The 20,620-nt window shown below is 35.2% G+C and overlaps 2 protein-coding genes across 5 annotated transcripts; one reads left to right on the top strand and one right to left on the bottom strand.

The window, feature by feature from the left end:
* Positions 1-228: 228 nt before the first annotated feature.
* LOC107845718 (rhodanese-like domain-containing protein 4, chloroplastic) lies at positions 229-6,247 on the bottom strand. 4 transcript variants are annotated; one of them, XM_047397961.1, is made up of 9 exons: positions 5,397-6,247; positions 3,567-3,669; positions 3,399-3,482; positions 2,633-2,707; positions 2,477-2,551; positions 1,888-1,968; positions 1,615-1,758; positions 944-1,132; positions 229-529 (listed from the first exon to the last, which is right to left on the bottom strand). In XM_047397961.1, exons 1-9 carry the CDS (start codon positions 6,014-6,016, stop codon positions 362-364), a joined length of 1,539 nt encoding a protein of 512 aa, XP_047253917.1. In that variant the 5' UTR covers positions 6,017-6,247; the 3' UTR covers positions 229-361. The 4 variants fall into 4 exon arrangements, with proteins under 4 accessions (XP_047253917.1, XP_016545669.2, XP_047253918.1 ...); XM_016690183.2 differs by having other exon boundaries at positions 229-500; XM_047397962.1 differs by lacking the exon at positions 1,615-1,758.
* Positions 6,248-7,082: 835 nt separating this feature from the next.
* On the top strand, positions 7,083-12,603 carry LOC124887737. The gene is made up of 4 exons (XM_047397649.1): positions 7,083-7,196; positions 11,464-11,579; positions 11,699-11,819; positions 12,337-12,603. The coding sequence occupies exons 1-4, from the start codon at positions 7,083-7,085 to the stop codon at positions 12,601-12,603; spliced, it is 618 nt and encodes a 205-aa protein (XP_047253605.1).
* Positions 12,604-20,620: the final 8,017 nt, after the last annotated feature.

Below are 20,620 nucleotides of genomic sequence, written 5' to 3'. Positions count from 1 at the left end.
CCGACCATCATCATCTATAACTTGTACTCGATGTAATCATTTTTTTAAATAAAGAAAAAATATAAAATACAACAAAAAAAGAAAAAAGAGAAAGAAAAAAATAAGAAAAAGTAAAAATGAAGAAAAATGGAAAAAAAAAATAGAAAGAAAAAATATAAATTATAATTTTGAAAAATAGGATAAGAAACACGCTATTTTTTGCAAGTCCCCTAAAAATATTGCAATGGATTTGCTTGGAATTGATTGTATTGCTTAAGTCATATAAAGCTTCGACACCATTTCTATATACATGACATAATGACATTCATCAATCAATTACAAAGAATGTGGAAGTGAAGGACATCTTGGTGAGGATCTGGATCTATACTTTTATAAATTTCCCTTCAAATTCTACAAAAACTGGCAATTGTGGAGCTGATAAACCTTCGATATAGAAATCTGCAAGTCCAACATTATGCTTGCGTAGGCATTGGAGAAGATGGAGGTTTGAGATCCGGATACTGCAACCACAAATACAGAAAGGATTTAACTTTTATATATATATATATATATATATATATATATATATATATATATATATATATATATAGAATATTTAACTGATCGGTATACAGAATATTTACATCATCAGTGTTTTAAGCGTGCTGTAGCAGGTAACCTGCTTATCCTAAGTCATTAATCCCACCTCTAATTAACGGTTACCAGTTGTTATCTTTTAGGTGACCAGAATATACGCGGAGTGGATGTCCCAGAGACAAAATCACATGTTATTGAATATACTAGTCCACCCAGCAATACGACAGTCTCAAAATTTAAACGAGGATCATTGTCGATTTATCAGCCGAAAGATGTTAGAATCCGGCATATGGTCCAATTAGTTTTACTTATCATGTTGTAATGAAATGATGAGACCTGCTACTGTGAACGAAAATGAGAAACTTACATTTGGATATGGAGAAAGTGGCCTTGTAATTCCAGTTAGTGCTGCTGCTGTTACTTCTGGTTTAGGGACTGAATTGACTTCTGGAGTAGACTCAGAAGATAATTCTACCTTGGCTACTGTTTCATCTTTCTTCACACTGCCACTAGGTTGTGAAGGTATCAGCGATGTGGGAGGCTTGAGATCAGCATACTGCATCAACAAGTTCAAAAGAGACGATGTAGTTGGCTAAGATGATGAGAAAACAAGGGAATGAAATACACAGAATCGACAAATCAAGATTGCCAACTCAGCAGTACCTCAATCTCAGAACATTTCGGTGGATGATGTGAGGGAATTTGGGATACTAATCAGCAAATTTTTTATACTAAAATGTAAGAAATCAGGTATATCACACTAGCAGAAATAAATGAAAAACTCAGAGAGATGACATTTATGGCTTAGTGGCTCGTGTGGACAGGAATATGAGTGTGCTACCATTGATGGCTCGGTGTGGAAAACTGAATTTGTTTGATAATACGGCCAGTGGCTCATATAATGTAGGTAAGTAGGTGCAAGGGGGTTATATTGTGAAGGTTGGTCCAGGACGAGCTAGTCACTCATGTTACGGACAGGCCACTACAAGTCATGATGAAATGACCAAACTAACTAGTCAGAATGAACAGGAAACTAACATTAGGATATGGTGAAAGTGTCCTGACAGATGCTTCTACTTTAGATGATGCAGCCTCCACCTCGGGAACCGATTCACTTGTCTCTGCAGGTTCAGGTAGAGTTTTGCTAGTCACAGGGACTGGAAGAAGAGCCATCCCTATTTGCTGAATTTTCAAGGTGAGAAGCATAGTTACATGATTAATGGAACTGTAACTTTGTTGAAAGTGCAACATATAGTTCTGATATGGGAAAACATAACACTTACGTAAGTTCTGAATGTATGAGCACATTACCTTAATGTCACCTATAAGCTCCTTTGGAGAAACCTCTTTTGTGAGGAACTCATCAACTTGTTGCAGACTTTGCTTTCTGTCCTGGAAAGTGAAAATCTTAACATATTAGTGTACCTCTCAAGTTCGAAAAGTTTCTTCAGTGATCAATGTCGACGTTAAGTAGCGTGTGGAAACCATAGAGGCTAGTCTCTAATAAAATTAGATTCACCTCCTATCATAGCACAAAGCAGTTTAGGAAGTAAAATTAATTAATCAATCTTTTACATGTTGAAGGGGAGCCTTGGAGTAACTGGTAAAGTTGTTGCCATGTGACCAGAAGATCATGGGTTCAAGCAATGGAAACAGCCCCTCGCAGAAATGTAAGGTGATTCTGCGTAAAATAGACTCTTGTGGTCCGGCCCTTCCCCAGGCCTCACGCATAGCAGGAGTTTTAGTGCACCGAGTTTCCCTTTTTTATTCTTTTACATGTTATCATTTGAGCCTTCAAGTGGTCTTCAGGATACACAATTTCAAATTCAAGATCTTACTACATTTTTAGCGGTCCCTTTCGAGGCAAGAAAAGGATACATTGTAAATGGTGCTGACGTACCTCTGCGAATAGAAGTTTCGTGCTGACTAGTTGGACAAGTGCAGCTGAACCTAACAGTTGGAGTAATGTTTCGGCCTGACAAAAAGGACCAGTGATGAACTAACAAATTGTGCTCAATATAACTAATGTTCATGATAAGATATATTGGAGCCTGACCTCTGAGAACACCAAAAGTCCAAACGCGGAAGCTGCGGCAACACCTAAACCTACGGCGACAGCATCAGAAGCATCCTGCATATCCACATTCCACCGAAGTTATCTCAGTTAAGTTTGTCAAAATGCTGTGCCAAGATAGATGCCGATCGCAATAGTAGCAGTAGACTAGTAATTCATCCCATAGCCAAATGGATTTGATAATATGCAAGTTGAGTAGTCACCTAAATTAAACTATGTCAAATGTATCTTACATCTATTGTTTTTTTAATAGGGATATTAGTTGTTACCTGTATCTATCATCCCAAAATCATTCATCTAAGAATTGTTATTTAAGGATTGTAAAGCTAAAGTGCAGAAGATCTGCAAAACAGAAATTTACAATTGCTCCTTGCATTTAACACAGGAAAAGGAAACTTAGAAAAGCATAGCAAGCATAGCTAAGAGGCCGACTTATAGTTAATACAACTGTATACTTCTGGCACATTTTTGTGCAATTAGACAAAAGGAAAGTTGTACTGCGAAACAAAACAAGTGTGATGTCAATCTCATTTGTTTCTGCCCTGACATCCTAAATCAGCCTCACTCCTGTTGTATGCATATTTACCATGCTTTTTCCTTTGATGAACTTAGGGACTCCAAATATTAACATATTACTAATTTTCAGTAAGAGAAACCGCATAAATTTTTTCGATTCAAATGGAAGAACCATATCTGTATTTGGTAGGTTAACTACAAAGTAACAGTGCTTTCGAGAGAAAAACCATACCCCAAGAAGATCATCAAGAGCATCAGACACGCCAAGATCCAGACTAAATGTTTTCTTAGGAAGTATCCAAGGAAGGCCACTATTCTGCAGAAATTGGAATTCATTATGCTTCATGCCACCAACATTCTAGAAATTCAGAAAGATAATAGTAATATTTTTGAGTGTGACCTTCCATCCTCGGGGTCCTTCAGCACCATCTTTAATTGCATATGCAGCTTTAAAACTATTTGCTGTGACAAGCTCTGCAACCAGTTCAGAGTTCCCATCAAATCTGGCTTCATTACAATCCGGAAAAAGAAAGGATAAGTGTTAATTTGTTCAACTAGTTGGCTGACAATCAATTAATTCAACAGAAAATCATTCAGGAAAATGTGCATGAGAGTCAAGCCAGTTAAAAACGTTCCATTTTGCCAACTAATCTTTGATTGTTTTGTTTCATTTGAACCCTCAATACAATAGCCAGAAAATAATTCTACAACAAAGATATAAGGAGCTAAACTCAAGCATCAGAGAAAGTAGGAAGATTTTGAATATTTCTATATATTTTAAGGAGTGTCTTGTAAAGCTATAAAAAGTGACTAGCAGAACATTCGTTTTTGGGATGAAAGAAACAATTTTCAGAAGCTTAATGATCATAGCTGTAGCTTATCTGAACAATTAAGTTGATCATGGTATAACCATGTTAGAATAGTAAACGATTAAAGAATGTAAACACATGATTTCTAGTCTAATTCAGTTTTAAGGGACAGTTTGCTTCAGGTTTCTCTAAGATTCCAAAAACATAAACATACATTGGAGAAAACATAAACAATACATTGGAGCGTGCAACCATCTCATCTAAAATTCTAAGCGGTTAGAGTGATCACACTTTTACTTAATTATGTCTTCAACACACCCTTTCACATTAGCGTCTAACTCGCTTTCTTGGACCAAGCACATGAAAATTCCTTCTTTTTTTTTTTTTTTGATAATGGGTATAGTGAGACTTCAATAACACTTTGTTTGGAAGATCGTTACCCATGATATAGTATGGTATCGTTTCTAAGAGTACCTTATTTGTTTTAATTGTTTCTTAAAAAATATGGTATGGTATGTTTTTAATTTCATGGTTAGGTAACTATGAAAAACCAAACTTTATGTAACCACCGATTTGGTGGTATCACGCTGTTACCTTAGTTTTTTTTCTCATTTTACCTATATTTATTATTTAATAATCCTATTTTATCCTTTATCCTAACTTTTTACAGTAGTCTTACATCATATCCTATTTTTCAAATAGAGTTATCCTTCAAATTATTGATGTATGAGACTATGTAACCGTAGAAAAAGATACAATCTATCCAAACGTTGTATTCATTAAAACATTACAGTACCATATAATACAATGCAATACCATACATTATGAAACCATACGAAACAGCCATCCAAACAAGAGGGTAAAGGACCTCTTTCTTTTATGGAACCACATTGAAGTCTGTGATCACATTATCTAAAAGTAAACTGTCAGAAAGCTTACTTTTATTTACTTAATTATGTCTTTAAAATACAAAACACCACATGCACAACAATGTTTTCAAAAGCTAAAAGTGCAAAAAAAAAAAAGAAAAAAAACTCTAAGGTTTGTTGGGGCTGTAAGCGCTAATAAAGTGTGGCTTTAATGAAAAAAGGCGCAAAGGGAAAACAATACAAATATATATGTGTAGTCCATGACTAATAATTATAAGCATGAATGAAAAATATATGAATTAAGAAATTGAAAAATAATTACAATAAGTTGAAATATCATTTTTTTAGTACCGTCTCTTCACAAGAGAGAAAAGACTCCATTGGCAAGGGAAAATTATGCCTTAGAACCTTAATAGTGACACTGCGCCACACATTAAGCGACGTGAAGCGCTCGACACGTTTTGAGCCTCGCTTCTGGTCTTAAGTGCGCCTTTGACAACACGGATACAGACTCAACAATTAATTAACTGGACAATAATTTTGAAACCTTACTTGTCTAGAATGAACAATGTAGTATTCTCTGGCTCCTTGAACCTCAAAGCTAGCTTATTCAAGAACCCTGGCTTATCTTCTCCTTTATAAACAATTGTAACAGGCTTCTTCTTCAAACCCCTTATATCTGGACTCCCCACTTGCTTCAATTCCACAGTGGCTCTTAGATCAACTAACTCTGAACTCACATCATCTGCCAATTTTGCATAAGCTTTCTTGGCAGACTCAACACCCCATGACTTAGGCTTATTACTACCAAACACTTGAGAGAAAACCAACGGCAAAGCCAAAATAGCAGCAACACCAGCTATAACTAAAGGATTATCAGATACAAAATTGTTCAGAGTTTCAACAAATGCATTTGCATCAAAATCAGAAGCAGAACTGCTAGTAGTTGATTGTTGAAGTGCTTCTTCATATGTTAATGCTTTGGCTAAACCAGTAGTGAAAACATTGGAAAGTAACATTAGACCTCCGTGCACATTTCTTGACAAAGTGGTGCTTAAGTTGGTTGAATTAGGAAAGTTCTTGAATGGGAAAGATGGAAATTTTTTTGGCTCATTTCTTCTGTTAGAAATTACTGAAAGAGGGGTTAATGTTGCTGCATTGAGGGCCTGCATTGCATAATTATTTACGAATGTGTAGAGGATTTTTTGTTTTTTGAAGTTTTTAGCTAAATGTTGATATCAAAAGGTTGTAGATATGTGGAAGGGAGAAGAGAATCCTACAACTTGTTTGTATAGGAGGGATCATGAGGTTGGTGATTACGTGGGCCAATATGTAGATGAATGGAAGAATAGTTTTATTACTGACTCCGTACTAATTAATATGGCACAATTTAACTTGACACAAATTCACGTAAAGAAGAAAAAGTTTTGAATTTTGTGATTCAAAATAAGTCTCTAAGTACATAAATTGCCCTAAAATGTTTGATCTTGATATTTTCTCTCCCATTAAAAAAATTATAGGACTTGCAAAAATAGTCTACATAATGGGTGGTCTTATTTACATAATGGGTGGTCTTATTTTTTTGGCCCGCTTTATAAATTTTGTCCATAAGATAAACGTTCTAATTCTCTCCCACAAAAGATAAACTTTCATGACATTTTAAGATAACGTACCTGCACAATTGATCAAAAGTTCCACCTTATAGACAAAAGTTAGAACTTGGATATGTCACCCATAAGACTGACGTTTCAACTCTGTCCTATGAGATAGACATTCATGACATTTCAAGATAATGAACTTGTATAATTGATCAAAAGTCCTGCCTTGGACGCAAACGTTAAAACTTGTGGGAACAAAAATTCAAATCCGACCACTTTGAGAGACACTAGGCGTAATTTCCTGCGAACGTATTTGTGTGGCGATAAATCCATCTCATTAAGGGCAGAAAGAAAATTTTAAAGTTAATTTTTTTTTTATCATAGTAAAATAATATTTCTTTTGAGATGAATTAAAAAGTAAATTCTACCACATAATTGGGGCACGGAGGAGTATGATTTGGCGATTTTGGGTGGCCAAGAATTGTCAAAGAAAATCTTATACTATGAAACTCTACATTTATTTCAGCGTTGACACTTCATCTTTGCTTCATTTCAATAAATATAGTTTAACTCTAGCACAGAATGAAATATTAACACGTATTTTTTTCTCTCTCTAGAAAAAGCGACTCTCTCCTAGAACATGAACAGCTCACCGCCCCCGTACACAAACACGCCTGCATCGACACCACCAGATCTACCGGACAAGCGTACTACTATGGAAGAAGATGCGCCGGAGAAACCATCTTTTAGATCGGTACTTATGGACAAAAGTACATATTTGAATGTAACATACCATCAGCGGTGGGCCAAAGGCATCGAAGGCATCCACATCAGTTAAGACCCAATTACGCTTACCAAAGAAGAAACTAAAAGAATCTACGCACCGTGGCAACACTCGATTATAATCAAATTGGTAGGGAAAAAACTTTCCAATCACTACCTCAAAAACAAGTTGATAGAGATGCGGAAGCCAATAGAACCAGTAATCCTCATCGACCTAGGGTGTGACTTCTACACGGTAAAATTCAGTCACAAAGAAAGCAAGGACAAAGTCCTACATCAAGGACCCTGGTTTTTGGCTGGACAATTCCTATCAGTTCGGGAATGGGTCCCTGGGTTTGTACCAGATGAATCAACCATCACTCATGTTAGCCTCCGAATTTTATATTTTAATAATGACAAACTAATGATTGAAAATCTACAAGATAATTAAGAATCTCCATTGATGGACAGAAGGCAAGGAGGTATGCTGAAGATTGAAAAGATCTTTGAGGAATCAATCAGAAGATTCAAAAAAGGAATCAAGGAAAAGAGAATCAATCAAACCACCAACTTCCCAGATTTATGGCAAACGGATCAAAGGCGGAAGGAAAGAACATCACACCAAGATTGAAGTAACTTCATCATAAACCATCAACTTTCCAGATTTATGACAAATAAATTAATCAAGATTATTACAGAGGAAAGAAGATCACACCCTCTACATTGACATATCTGATATGGACATGTACGACTGTGAAGGACGCACCACGTATGGACATACTCTACGGTGCAATCCCTCAATCAAGGAATCACCCTCAAATCCTTGATTGAGAAATAATTTATTGGGTTTCCTTATGAAGAGTTGCAGCTGAAGACTAAGGATAGACAAAGGCTACGCAACTTTAAGGAGAAACCTCTAAGTGTCTTAGTTTTACTCTCACAAAACTTTGTAATCCTTAGCTTAAAATTGTTATATAAACAATAGAATCGAGTCAACTGTTTAATATGAACTAAAACTGTGTCACAAGATCTAAAGAACAAAATAAGTCTTCAGAACTTGTTTCTCATCATTGTACTCGACCCCAACGTTGAAAGATCCAAGGAACCGATTGAAATCCAATGGAACTAAAAGTAGGCACAATATTTGTAACACCCCAAGAGTACACCCAGGATGTCACATGGTGCCTACAGCTCCGAAGGACCACAAGCTAACCCATGTTGGTACCTGTTGAATGAATTGAATAAAATAACAGAGAACATGTGCAAAATTTAACTAAAAACTCCATAAGGTTTTAAATACAAAAAAAATACTAAATCAAAATACTAAAATATCTATCTAAAAATAATACTGTAAGACTGTTAATAACAACTGATAACTGAATAATTGACTAAAAGTGTCCAAAAGCCTCTAACTGATTGACTGTGAAGTTGATGGGACAAGTCCCCAACTAACCCCGACTGCCTACTGAACTTAACTGAACTGAAATAAACACAAATGATCCTAGGAACATGAGGACTTACCACTGCTACTGCTATGGATGTGCTGGGGAGGTCTAGGTGCGGTCAGAAACCTAAGCGTTCGAACCTATGATATGAGACATTATAGAGCAAGAAATGAGTTTACGGTTAGTACTTTGAATGCACTAGTATGCTAAATGAGGTTAGGCTGATGTGCATGGTTTATATGCATGAATGATACTGACTGAACACGTAGCATTAACTGATGTATAGTATGCGAGAAATATTATGAAATCTGAGAATGCATGACCAAGCATATAACATGATACTGTAATAATCTGTAAACTAAAATACTAGGATACTGATGTTGAACAACTAATAACTGTATTCCATGGTCAAGCAAGTCTGAAAATTAAACTCTGAACTGAACACTGGACTGAGACTATGGGAGCTATCATCTAACCGACATGCCCCAATAAGGTAAATTAAGGTCCAACCTATAACCCCAGTTGAAAGGGTATCAATACCGTACCATGAATACTAACACTGGATGTGTGGATCCACTAAAGTGTTGTCTCGAAGGACCAAGGGTCACCCTCAAATGGCAGGGCCCTAATGAAATATGTGCCAACCCTCAACTGGCAGGCTAACGTCTTAACCTACGTTGGCTACGTAGTTCTAGAACGCAGGGACTGCTAATAAAGGTCACACCCTTAACTGGCTAGTGAGCCCCCATCCCTGGGTTCGCTCAGTGCAAAATCCTACTCCCAACAGAATTGAATCTAATTACTGAACTGAACTGAGTTGACTGACATGATGCACTGACTGAACTGATAATACTCTAATATATTTGAAACCCTTCTGAAAGTATTTAAACTAAGTAAACATCTAAGTTTTGGGGTATTCATAACCCTCAGGACTCGATAGTAATATCAATAAGATCACATGAGAGCATTTGAAACCATAATACAACTTGGAGAACATAAATAGTCATTGTCCAAAATTCATCTATGAGGCATTTCATCAAACACATGGGGGTCGTGAGTTAAAGTATGAAATTAGTTTAATACATAGGATAGTAACATAACTTCTTCACTAAAATCATGGGTTAGGGATTTCAACATGCAATTTTCATTCTTCAACATGTCAAGAACTAACTCCAACGAAAAACACATGTAAATATTGGCATAAAGTCAAAATTCATGGAAGTTCATGGAGAAGATTCATAAATACATATTAATATCATAATTGAACATAAAAATTGGGTTCTTGAACCCCATGGATGAAAAGGGTCCATGAATCAACATTTAACATACCTTAATTGAAGAATTTGTGAAGGTTCTTTGGTGAATTTCTTGAGAATTAAACTTGAATGTTGAAGGGGCTAGGGTTTGTGTTCTTGAGAGAGGATGATTTCAATTTGAGGAAATTATGAAAAATGAGGCAAAGATGCTCTTTTGGTACCTAAATCTGTGTTAAAGTGAGGGGAAAATATTGAAATACCCCTCTAGACAATGTTAAGCTGAAAATACGCCCAGTGATATGATTGGCGACGTGCCGCGTTGCTGTGGCCAGCGCGGTACCCAATATGACGTGGTTATATCACGTTGGTCCACTATTTTGGCCACCCAAACATGACTCAAACGTCATCCAAAAAATCCCAAAAGAACTATAAATGAACTTGACCATGAATTAACTTAGAAACCAACTTTTTGGGGTCGGGTGGGTCGAGAATAAAATTATAAAAGTTTAGAGGCCAAAAATGAGACTGAGTTTTCAACACTTAGCTAAATTTTTTAGGTCTTAGGCCTCTCATGTATACTTTATGAGCTGCATTGAACTAGGAAGTATACAGGGTATTATAATATTGGTGTTACAAACCAGGATAAGTCTCTCTGTCTTTACTTTCAATTCAGTTATTTACTTGCTTGTTTATTTCAACTCTAACTTGTTTTGTGAAATATATTGATCTACAGGAGAGTTAGTTGTGATGAGCCAATAGTCGACTCACAAGAAATTTTTAATTCACCCCTACTCTCCCCTCTTGAATTTCAATTGGGGTCAGAACAGGTTTCACCAATAGTGTTGCTTAAAAACATATGAGCAAAGATCAAATGACAAACTATCAAATTCTCGGTGCTCTTCTTCAAGATGGTCACTCCTCCACAAGACTACCATACTTTAAAGGACAGCACTACTCTTACTGGAAGAACAAATTTATAATCTTTGTCTAATCAAATGACTTCTAAGCCGGGGTTGTTATTAAGAAGGGACCAAAGCCGATTCCAGGACTCAAAGACAAGCAAAAGGACAAAGACAAATAATCAAGCTGTACTGACATAAAAGACCTTAAAAGCTTTGAGGTCACCAAAGAACAATAAGAGGTAATCCTAACTAATGCACGTGATATAAGTTTACTTCATTGAGCAGTTAGTAGAGAAGAATACGATAAGATATCAACCTGCGAGACTACAAAAAAAATGTGGGACAAATTGGAGGTAACATATAAAGGAACCACGAAAGTCAAAAAGTTAAAGATCACTGCCCTAGTCAATGAATACGAGCTATTCAAAATGAAAGAAAATAAGAACATTGAAATAATGTATTCCAAATTTAGCAAGATCGTATGTGAACTAAAATCACTAGGGATCACATAGCCTACAAGTTCAGAAGTTGGTACGGAATTTCCCAAAAATTTAGGAAACTAAGGCTGTCATTCTAGAAGACGGAGATTTTCACAACATGAAATATGAAGAACTATAAGTTAACCTCATTACATATGAAAGTAATTATATCAACAGGTACCACAAGGAGGAAAAGAAAAAACTAGTAGCCTTCAATGCCGCAAAAACCAAAGAAGACGACATTTTGGAAGATGCAATAGTGAAGGAATGGCTCTCATAAATCGTGGAGTGAGGCAGATCATGAGACAGAGACAACAAAGATCCCAAGAATCCAAAAATAATGACTCCACTAGAAACAATGATCATTATTATCACTGTGGAAGGCCTGGCTACTTCAAACAAAACTGTTCAGAATTAAGAAGAGAACCATCCAGGAAGAATCAAAACTTGGCTCTTGGAGTGATGAAGATGAAACCAAAGAAGAAATAGAAGCCACTAACATGTATTTCATGGCAAAAGGTGAATCTAGCAAGGTAAGAACACACGACTATTATAACTGTAATATCCTTGAATCTAATTTAGACATGATAACCGACAAGCTTTAGAAAGTTATAAATGAGTATAATAAACTCTCTCATGAGAAGAAAAATTATGAAGCTCAATTTAAACAAAAATTCGATGTGGAGCGAAGAAACTGTCAAATAGAAATTGAAGCATGTCAAATTAAAAATGACTTACTTCATAAAGATTTTGATGATGTAAAAATGCAATTGAATAGCATCAAGAGATCACCAAGCCACAGTTTTGTAAGATCAAACTCATTTAAAAACAACTCAAGTTCCTTATCAGAATCGTTTAAATCAGCCAAGACCTCTTTCTTATCTCGAGGACTTGTATGTTTTATCAGTGGACAGAAAGGTCACAAATCCTAAACCTTTAGTCATAAGCCTAAAAGTGCGTAGGTTTGGAAGCCTAAATGGAGAACATCTAACCCGCAAGGATCCAAGACCACTTAGGTATCTTAACAAAATTGATCTTCTTATTTTACAGGAATATGCCTGCAAAAGATATAAGAAGGAAATATGGGTCATTGATTGCAAATTTTATAGAGAAATAATCGAAAAGAAAGAAAATTCATGTGCTCTAACAAAAATAGATGGAGGATCAATCAGATTCGGTGACAACGGTAGAGGCAACGTCATTGGAGTCGGCTCAGTAAAGCTTAGCTCCTCATGTGAGTTTACTGAAGTGTACTTGGTAGATGGCCTTAAGCATAACTTTCTCAACATCAGTCAGCTGTGTGACGCTGGATTTTGAGTCTCCTTCAAAGCTAAAAGTTGCTCCATCAATCACGACAAAAGAGACAATTCTCTTATCAATGAATGTGTTGATAATATTTATGTTTTAAATAGCCCTGACTTTGCTACCTTAACCTGTCTATAATATTTATGTTTTAAATAGCCCTAACTTTTCTACCTTAACCTACCTCACTGTGCAAACCAATGATATTTATTTGTAGCACAGAAAGCTTTGGCATGCTAGTATGCATATCAATGAGAAACTGTCCAGACTCGAACTGGTGAAGGGTCTGCCTAAACTCAAGTTTGAAAAAAAATCACATCTATGATGCTTGGTAATTGGGTAAACAGACCCAGGCATTATTCAAAGTCAAAGACATTATCTCTACTACCAAACTGCTTCAAATTATCCACATGGATCTGTTTTGCCCTACCAAAACCACAAGTACTGGTGGAAAGAGATATGTTTTCGTTATAGTTGATGATTACTCACATTTTACTTGGGTAATATTTTTTGCCTATAAATACGAGGCTTTCATAAACTTTGAGATCTTTTGTAGAAAGGTACAAACAGAAGCTGGACACTTTATCACTTATGTTCACAGTGATTACGGAGGAGAATTTAAAAATCAGGCATTTGAAGAGTACTGTGCTCGGAATGGGTACTCTCAGAACTTCTCATAACCTTGGTCTCCTTAACAAAATTGTATAGTAGAGTGAAAGAATCAGTCTCTCCAGGAAACTGCTAGGACCATACTGCTAGAACATAATCTCCCAAATCATTTTTGGGTGGAAGTAGTAAGCACAGCATATCTGAAACACCCTAGGTTTCTAACCCTTGGAAAATTTCTTGGATTTCTAGTCTCTAAACGGGATACAACTAGGGTAAATGACTCATACACTAGGATATGAGTGGTATGGATTAGTTGTATACTGACCAGTATTTGTGGTGGGTTGCATTTGGTTTCTAGAAGGGGTATGACTTGGGTGGTACGAGTCGTATCAATGGATACGAGTTGTTTGGTTACTTCATTTCTTCTTAGACTTGGTAACTTAAGTTGGATCTGAGTACGAGTGGCTCACCATGAGCTATAAGCCAGGGTACGAGTCATACTATGGACTCGTATGGTGGTCAGTGTTCAATCCTCTTGGGATTCTATTCTGCCAGGGGTACATATCATGGGTACTAGTCGTATATTTGAATACGACATAGTTTGGGGTGAGTCATACCTTAGACAGTATTAGGTCTAAGAGAGATTGCCTTGGGTACGAGTGGTGGGTACCACTCGTATTGAAAGATGCGATTGATATGGATAGTCGTACCCACCTGATGGGATTTCTAAAAGTTTAAATGAGGGCAATCTGGATATTTTTCCACTTAACCTAATAAGGCCCCATGACTTATATTCCTATTAGGAGGTTATTTGCCTAATCTTTCTATTCATTAACACTTATAAACTTCTCTTAAAAACTCTACAATTCTCTTTATAGCTTTTGGGTAAAGGAAGGCTAGGGTTTTATCTTAAGGATTAATTTGGGGCTTGTGTTGGTGATTTCTCTCCATCATCCTCTTGGTTTAAGATATGTTCTCTTCCCTCATTGTTAGTTCTAACTAAAGACATGGTTTTATACAATGTTTTCATGGTTTGATTATTGTATGGTTTTGAGTTTTCAAATATAGTTTGGGGGATTTGATTATAAATGCTTGGTTATGGTTTTTCCATGTTTTAATTATGTTTTTATATGCTTTAATGGTGATATTGGATAATTGGTTGTATGGGAATGGTTATTTAGTAATTGGCTTTGGTTTTGGAAATACTATACCCCCAATATATTTGGTAAAATGCCTATTGGAATTTTTTACTATATTGTTGGATTTAATGGAACTATTACATGGTTTAAACTTGATAATAGAACCCAAAATGGCTAAATGACAAATCCAAGGCTATTTTTTCAAGAACTACTCTAGAGACCAAGATAAGTAATGCTCTAAGGCTTTTAACATAACTATCAGCTACAGTTTTGGTAAATACCTTGGCTTTTCTTTCATAAGAGATCCACTGCTTGGGACTTTCAATTTGTCATTGATAATTTGAAAATGAGACTTAGTGGATGGAAAACCAAGTTCTTGAATCAGGCTGGCAAAACTGTTCTTGCCAAGTCTACCCTTAGTAGTATTCCCTCTCATATCATGCAATATATAAAGCTTCCTGTGAAAACCGTTGAGATGATAAATAGGATACAAAGGAACTTTGTGTGGCGAACAACTGCTGATAAAAAAAATCCATATTATGGGATGGGATATCCTTACCAGAAATAAGGAAGAAGGGGGACTTGGTATCCATAGGAGCAAAATTAGGAATAAAGCTCTCCATGCTAACCTAGCATGAACATTGCACTATAATCCACACACCCTTTGGGGCAGAATTCTCTTGAATAAATATAAATTCCCCAATAGAAATAGCACGAGAGCAAGAGTAATCCAGGACCTGGCAATGCATCAAAAAAAGATAGAAAGATAGCACTGTAGGGAAAAATAGATTCCCCAAAAGGAGAAAAACATCAGATTTTATAGAGATAACTGGATTCCTTACCGATCTCTTTTAACCAATCAAAAAAGGAAGAGCAGCTCACCTTAGCTGACCTCTACCTTAGTGGAGTATGAAACTTCCAAATGCTATCCTCTGATATTTCTCCTGACATAAAAAACATGATCTAGAGTGCCTACATACCCCAATACAGCGACCAGGAAGACAAACTCACTTGAGGTAAAATAAGCATTGGTATTTTCTCCACCAGCTCTGCCTTTGCCTTATAAATAACAGTGCCAACCTCAACTGTTCCATCAATCCAAGCTACAAAGATATATTCCATGTTGAATGCCCTAATAAAGTGCGAAACCTCTTCTGGCTTCTCTCCTACAACAGGCTCCCCACTAGCCAGCACCTCAAGAGAATCGGGCTGAACATAAATCCTATATGCCATTATTGTGAAGCTCATGAGGAAAGTTGTGACCACATCCTCTTCAACTGTAGCAATGCCAGGGCCCTTTGGACTAAACTAGCTAGACACAGCTCCCACAGCCTGACCATTGATCCCTCTATCATTAATACCTCTAACTAGTGGGATACTTGGTCTTCCCTAAAAGGTAAACCCTATAACGATTGGATAACCTGGGATGCCATATAAACTTTTTACTTCTGGGATATATGGTTAACTAGAAACAATAATCTTTTTAATAACAAGAAGGAAGATATCAACATGAGTGACATCATTTATTTGGTCATGGAGTACCAAATCATCATCAGTAAACCCAAGATCAATCACACTTCTCAAACTGTATAAATCTGTTGGATCCCTCCGACAGATTTAAGGGTGATTAGAGATCATAAAGGGTGACTGGGTTATAGGTTATATGGAAAGCATCCATAACACTACTCTTTTGACTGCTGAGCTGCGAGCATTAAGAAGGGTTTCATTTAGCCCTCCTTCAGGACTTAAGTCAATTGTCATTGTCATGGACTCTTTTGAGGCAGTGCGGGCATTGACTAATGTCTGTATACCACATAATAACTTAATCTCTGATCGCAGGTCATTGCTGGAGATGGTGGAAGCTGCTCTACTGGTACATGTCTACGGAGAGGGGAACACGGTAGATGATCTACTGGCTAAAAAAGCAAGGAAGAAGATTTCGTAAAGGAGCTCCTATATTTTGGTAGTTCCTCTTGTGTTTGTGTTAACAATCGCAGATGTAGACAAATTAGGAACTAAGTACTCTAGGGAAATTTTGGTTTGTAATAACATTACTATTAGCCCAACATCAGGCCAACACTATTTTGATGTCCCCCGAGGCAATGTTGTAACTTGATACTACACATTAATATATGCTCCCTATTAACCAAAAAAAAATGTTGGCACAGAATGAACTTGGCCTCCTATCTTGTTTAAGTTAAGCTCTGAAACAACAGAAAACATTTTTTCCTTTCCAATCTTAAAATATTTTTTTTTCTTAGGAAAAGAACCAAATTTGTGTTTTGATAACTCATGTAACATCAAACACTTTATTTGTCCATTATGTATCACATTATTTTGTGTCTTTAATCTTATAAATTAGTGGTAAGAATATGACCATAAATTTCTTGTAACTTCTACCATTATTCTACCTCTTTATATATTGTAACTCATATAACATATGAAACCCCAAAAACATACATCTTCCTCACTTAATATCCACTACTCTCTCATTTACTAGATGGAAGAATATTACACCTATATAAATGGTGTTTTCTTCCTTGTGTTAAAGACATATGAAAAGAGATGAGTGGTAGTACACTATGAGTGGCAAGAAAAAGATAATAAGAGAAAATGTAGTAATGAAAGAGAGAGTTGCGATAAAGAAAATATTCTAAGTCTCCAACTATATTCACTATACAAAAGAGAGTAAATATATTAGTGAAATAAAGAGTTGAGACAAAGTAAATAGCTAAATCTTTAACTATATTCACTATACAAAAAAAAAAAAGTTTTATATGTTGAAGAGAGGTGTCAAAGAAAATCTTTAACTATATTCACTATACGAAAAAAAGTTTTATATGTTGAAGGGAGGTGTCAAAGAAATTATTCTAAGTCTTTAACTTTATTCACTATACAAATAAAAAGTTTTATATGTTGAAGGAAGGTGTTCTTATGGTGGAACTATGGACTCTTCAACTAATTTGGAGTTGCTTGAGTTTTACATCATTGATAGGTTGTTGTATCCTGGAGGGGACAAGTCAAGAGATATATTTCTGGATTGGTGTAAATTATGTTGCAGTGGGATTTAATCTTTTTATAGAGAGCGAGATATCCGTGCCTCATCCAAGAGAAGATTATCTTATTTTCGTCACTTTTTGTATTTTCAATTGTAATTTAATTATTGTGGTATATTATAACAATAATTTTAAGGAGCTTTATGTTTTGTTACAGTTTGAAAAATCGCAGATATCATGATGAGAGATCTCAAAAGATGGATGACAAGAGATAGTCACATAAAGTATCTTTCTACTCCTCAACTCAAGTAGAGGAAAGGTAAAACTTTTTTACTTATTGCAGAGGAAAGGTAAAAAGTTACCTATTATTTTTTATGAATAAAATGATACTTTTCATGAAAGTTTATTTTCTTAAAGTCTCAAAATAGTGAGGGCTAATGAAATGAGAAAAAATCACTATGAAAAATGTGATTTTTGCATTTTTGAGAATGCTTTGAAAAAAAAAGTTTAGAGTGCATACATTAATGTTGAAATAATTCACATGTTACTATTTGTCTATTTATTTATGTCTTTGGCTCTAACGTGCATGTTATCAAATAAATGATAAATTGAATAGCCAATTTGACGTTAAATATTTGCGTGAGATAAATTTCATTCTAGAAATAAAAAAATACCTAAATCATGTGATGAACTTTTCCTTGACATGTCACGTTATGGTGAAAAAAATTGTGACATACATTTTGTTGATTGTATGAGTGGTGCAACTCCTTTTGATTCAAATATATGAAAGTGGTATGAAAAAAAAAAAAGAGTTTACTAGCCTAATAAAATATGAGATATATGGCTAGTTGCACTTGGCCTGAAATTGTGTAAAAGTACTTAAGTAGGTTATACAAATAAACCGGGTATATTTACTTAAAAAACAAGTTGTGACTTATTTTATTAAAATAAATCCTACTGTACTTAAAAGTGATTTTTTAGCAAAATGGAAAAAAAAATTGGTGCTATTTGCAATAATTAAAAAGCAAATTATTATTTGTTAACTCTATCTATAGAGGTTAAACTAATTATTTTAGTTTCAGCTAATGAAAAAATGAATTGATCAATCACTTTATTTTGAGAAATTAACTTCTCTAGTTTTTAGTTATAATGATAGCACAAGTATTATTAATAGAGTTTGAAGTTGTTATTATAACAGAAAATTCAGGCCCGTGAGAATAAAATAATATTGTGATATTAAATTTGACAAGTGGTATCACTAACATTGAGTATGTCAAATTATGTGATTATCTTGCAGATAAATTAAGCAAGGCCTTGGCAAGATAAAGAGTCTGAACCACATCGAGGAGGAGAAAGAAAGCCTATAAAAAAATCATGAGTCATATATGAGGAAATCCATCTTGGAGACTAGAGATCCTATAACCAGTTTCAATAGAAAGAATGAATCACATGATGACTTGGTGTGGGATGTACTATTATTTAGTCCTTTCTATGATGTGAGTGCATTTTGTACCTGCAATGATTTGTGGTGGTTGAGTCTAAAACTCTTAATGGAATTTTGTATCTTGTATGAGTGAGGTGTCAAAATTACAGGATCACCCTTAACAGATTTCACCTAAGTGAGTGTGGAAGTAGGTCGCTTCCTATGAGAATTGGGCTTATTTTCAAAAACACTCATGAAAAATCGAGATATCAGAAGGCCATAATGTGTTGGCTATTAAATCTTATGTCAACGCCTTAATATTGATATTGTGTGTAGGCATTGATACTTTATTTCTCTTAAGCAGTCATACTTCAAATCTGAGACCACTAATGACTCTGGAGTAAAGGTTACTATTTTACTAAGTGGAGTTTCAATACAGAGCACACCTTCATTATGTACAATAGTCTCCCTTCAACTAAATTGGTGAATTCTCATATTTGTATATTAAAATGAGTGGGGAAATGTTGATGCACTTTGATATTAAAATTAAATTACATGATAATTGATGGATATAAAATGAAGAAAGTGGTGTCATTATGTTTTGATAACTCTTGTAACTTCTAACACTTTATTTGTCCATTATCTATTATATTATTTTGTGTTTTTAATCTTATGAGTTAGTGGTAAGAATGCGGCCATAAGTTTCTTACAACTTCTACCATTATTCTACCTTTTTATGTATTGTAACTCATATAACATATGAAACCCCTAAAATATTCATCTTCCTCACTTAATATCCACTACTCCCTCATTTAATAGATGGAAGAATATTACACCCATATAAATTATGTTTTTCTTCCTTGTGTTAAAGAACATATGAAAAGCGATGAGTGGTAGTACATTGTGAGTGACAAGAAAAAAATGATAAGAGTAAATATATTAGTAAAAGAGAGAGTAGAGATAAAGAAAATATTCTAAGTCTTCAACTATATTCACTGTACAAAAGAGAGTAAATATATTAGTGAAATAAAGAGTTGAGACAAAGAAAATATTCTAAGTCTTTAACTATATTCACTATACAAAAAAAGTTTTATATGTTGAAGGAAAGTGTTCTTATAGTGGAGCTTTTGACTCTTCAACTAATCTGGAGTTACTTGAGTTGTACATCATTGATGGGTTGTTGTATCCTGGAGGGGACAAGTCAAGAAATATACTGTTGGATCGGTGTAAATTTGACAAAATCCAAATTGAGGCCTTGTCGTGATGGGCATCTCAAGTCCAACCTGGATAGGAGACTACTCCCGATACCCAATCCAACCAACTAACATATACCCTGAATCGGATGAATTTCGAACATATAACAAGATAGCAAATTAGAAGATATAATGACTTTAGGATAAGTTTGTATCCCATACTAACCCAAACAAGTCAATCCACCCAATAACCAACAAATCAAACCAAAAAGGATAATCCAATGTGTATCATATATAAATCATAATCATTCCATACCCAAGTCCACAGTTGTCCATACAAAGCCTTTAAACCAAACCAAAGAATATCTAGTCGGGACATACCCCTTGACCATAGAAAAAAACTAAAGTTTATGAAAAGATGAATGTATGTAAAGTAATCCATGACATGAAATAGATTTCTTCCAACTATAGAAGTTCACCACTTTAATCCAACACCGATTATCTCCAAATTCGATCAATGAGCAGGAGGAGTAGTATGTCTTGTTCCTGCATCGCATGGGGATACACCACCCGAAGAAAGGTTAGCAGGTGAACGCTAGCATGCACTCAGGATAAGGATAAAATATTGTCAACCTTTTAAAACCAAGTAAACCAACCATATGCATTCATAAC

Source organism: Capsicum annuum, chromosome 10 (genome assembly GCF_002878395.1).
Source record: "Capsicum annuum cultivar UCD-10X-F1 chromosome 10, UCD10Xv1.1, whole genome shotgun sequence".
Taxonomy (NCBI): domain Eukaryota; kingdom Viridiplantae; phylum Streptophyta; class Magnoliopsida; order Solanales; family Solanaceae; genus Capsicum; species Capsicum annuum.
Note: the sequence above shows the minus strand (reverse complement) of the source record. Positions and strands in the feature narration are given on the sequence as shown.

What these genes read in the sequence shown, in the direction of transcription:
- LOC107845718 (XM_047397961.1), bottom strand. Translation starts at nt 6,016, where the DNA reads ATGCAGGCCCTCAATGCAGCAACATTAACCCCTCTTTCAGTAATTTCT. An exon ending in CGAAACTTCTATTCGCAGAG is followed by an intron (nt 1,969 to 2,476) that starts GTACGTCAGCAC and finishes TTCACTTTCCAG; the next exon opens with GACAGAAAGCAAAGTCTGCA. An exon ending in AGCTTATAGGTGACATTAAG is followed by an intron (nt 1,759 to 1,887) that starts GTAATGTGCTCA and finishes TTGAAAATTCAG; the next exon opens with CAAATAGGGATGGCTCTTCT.
- LOC124887737 (XM_047397649.1), top strand. Translation starts at nt 7,083, where the DNA reads ATGAACAGCTCACCGCCCCCGTACACAAACACGCCTGCATCGACACCA. An exon ending in CTCATAAATCGTGGAGTGAG is followed by an intron (nt 11,580 to 11,698) that starts GCAGATCATGAG and finishes AAAACTGTTCAG; the next exon opens with AATTAAGAAGAGAACCATCC. An exon ending in CAAAAGGTGAATCTAGCAAG is followed by an intron (nt 11,820 to 12,336) that starts GTAAGAACACAC and finishes CTTATTTTACAG; the next exon opens with GAATATGCCTGCAAAAGATA.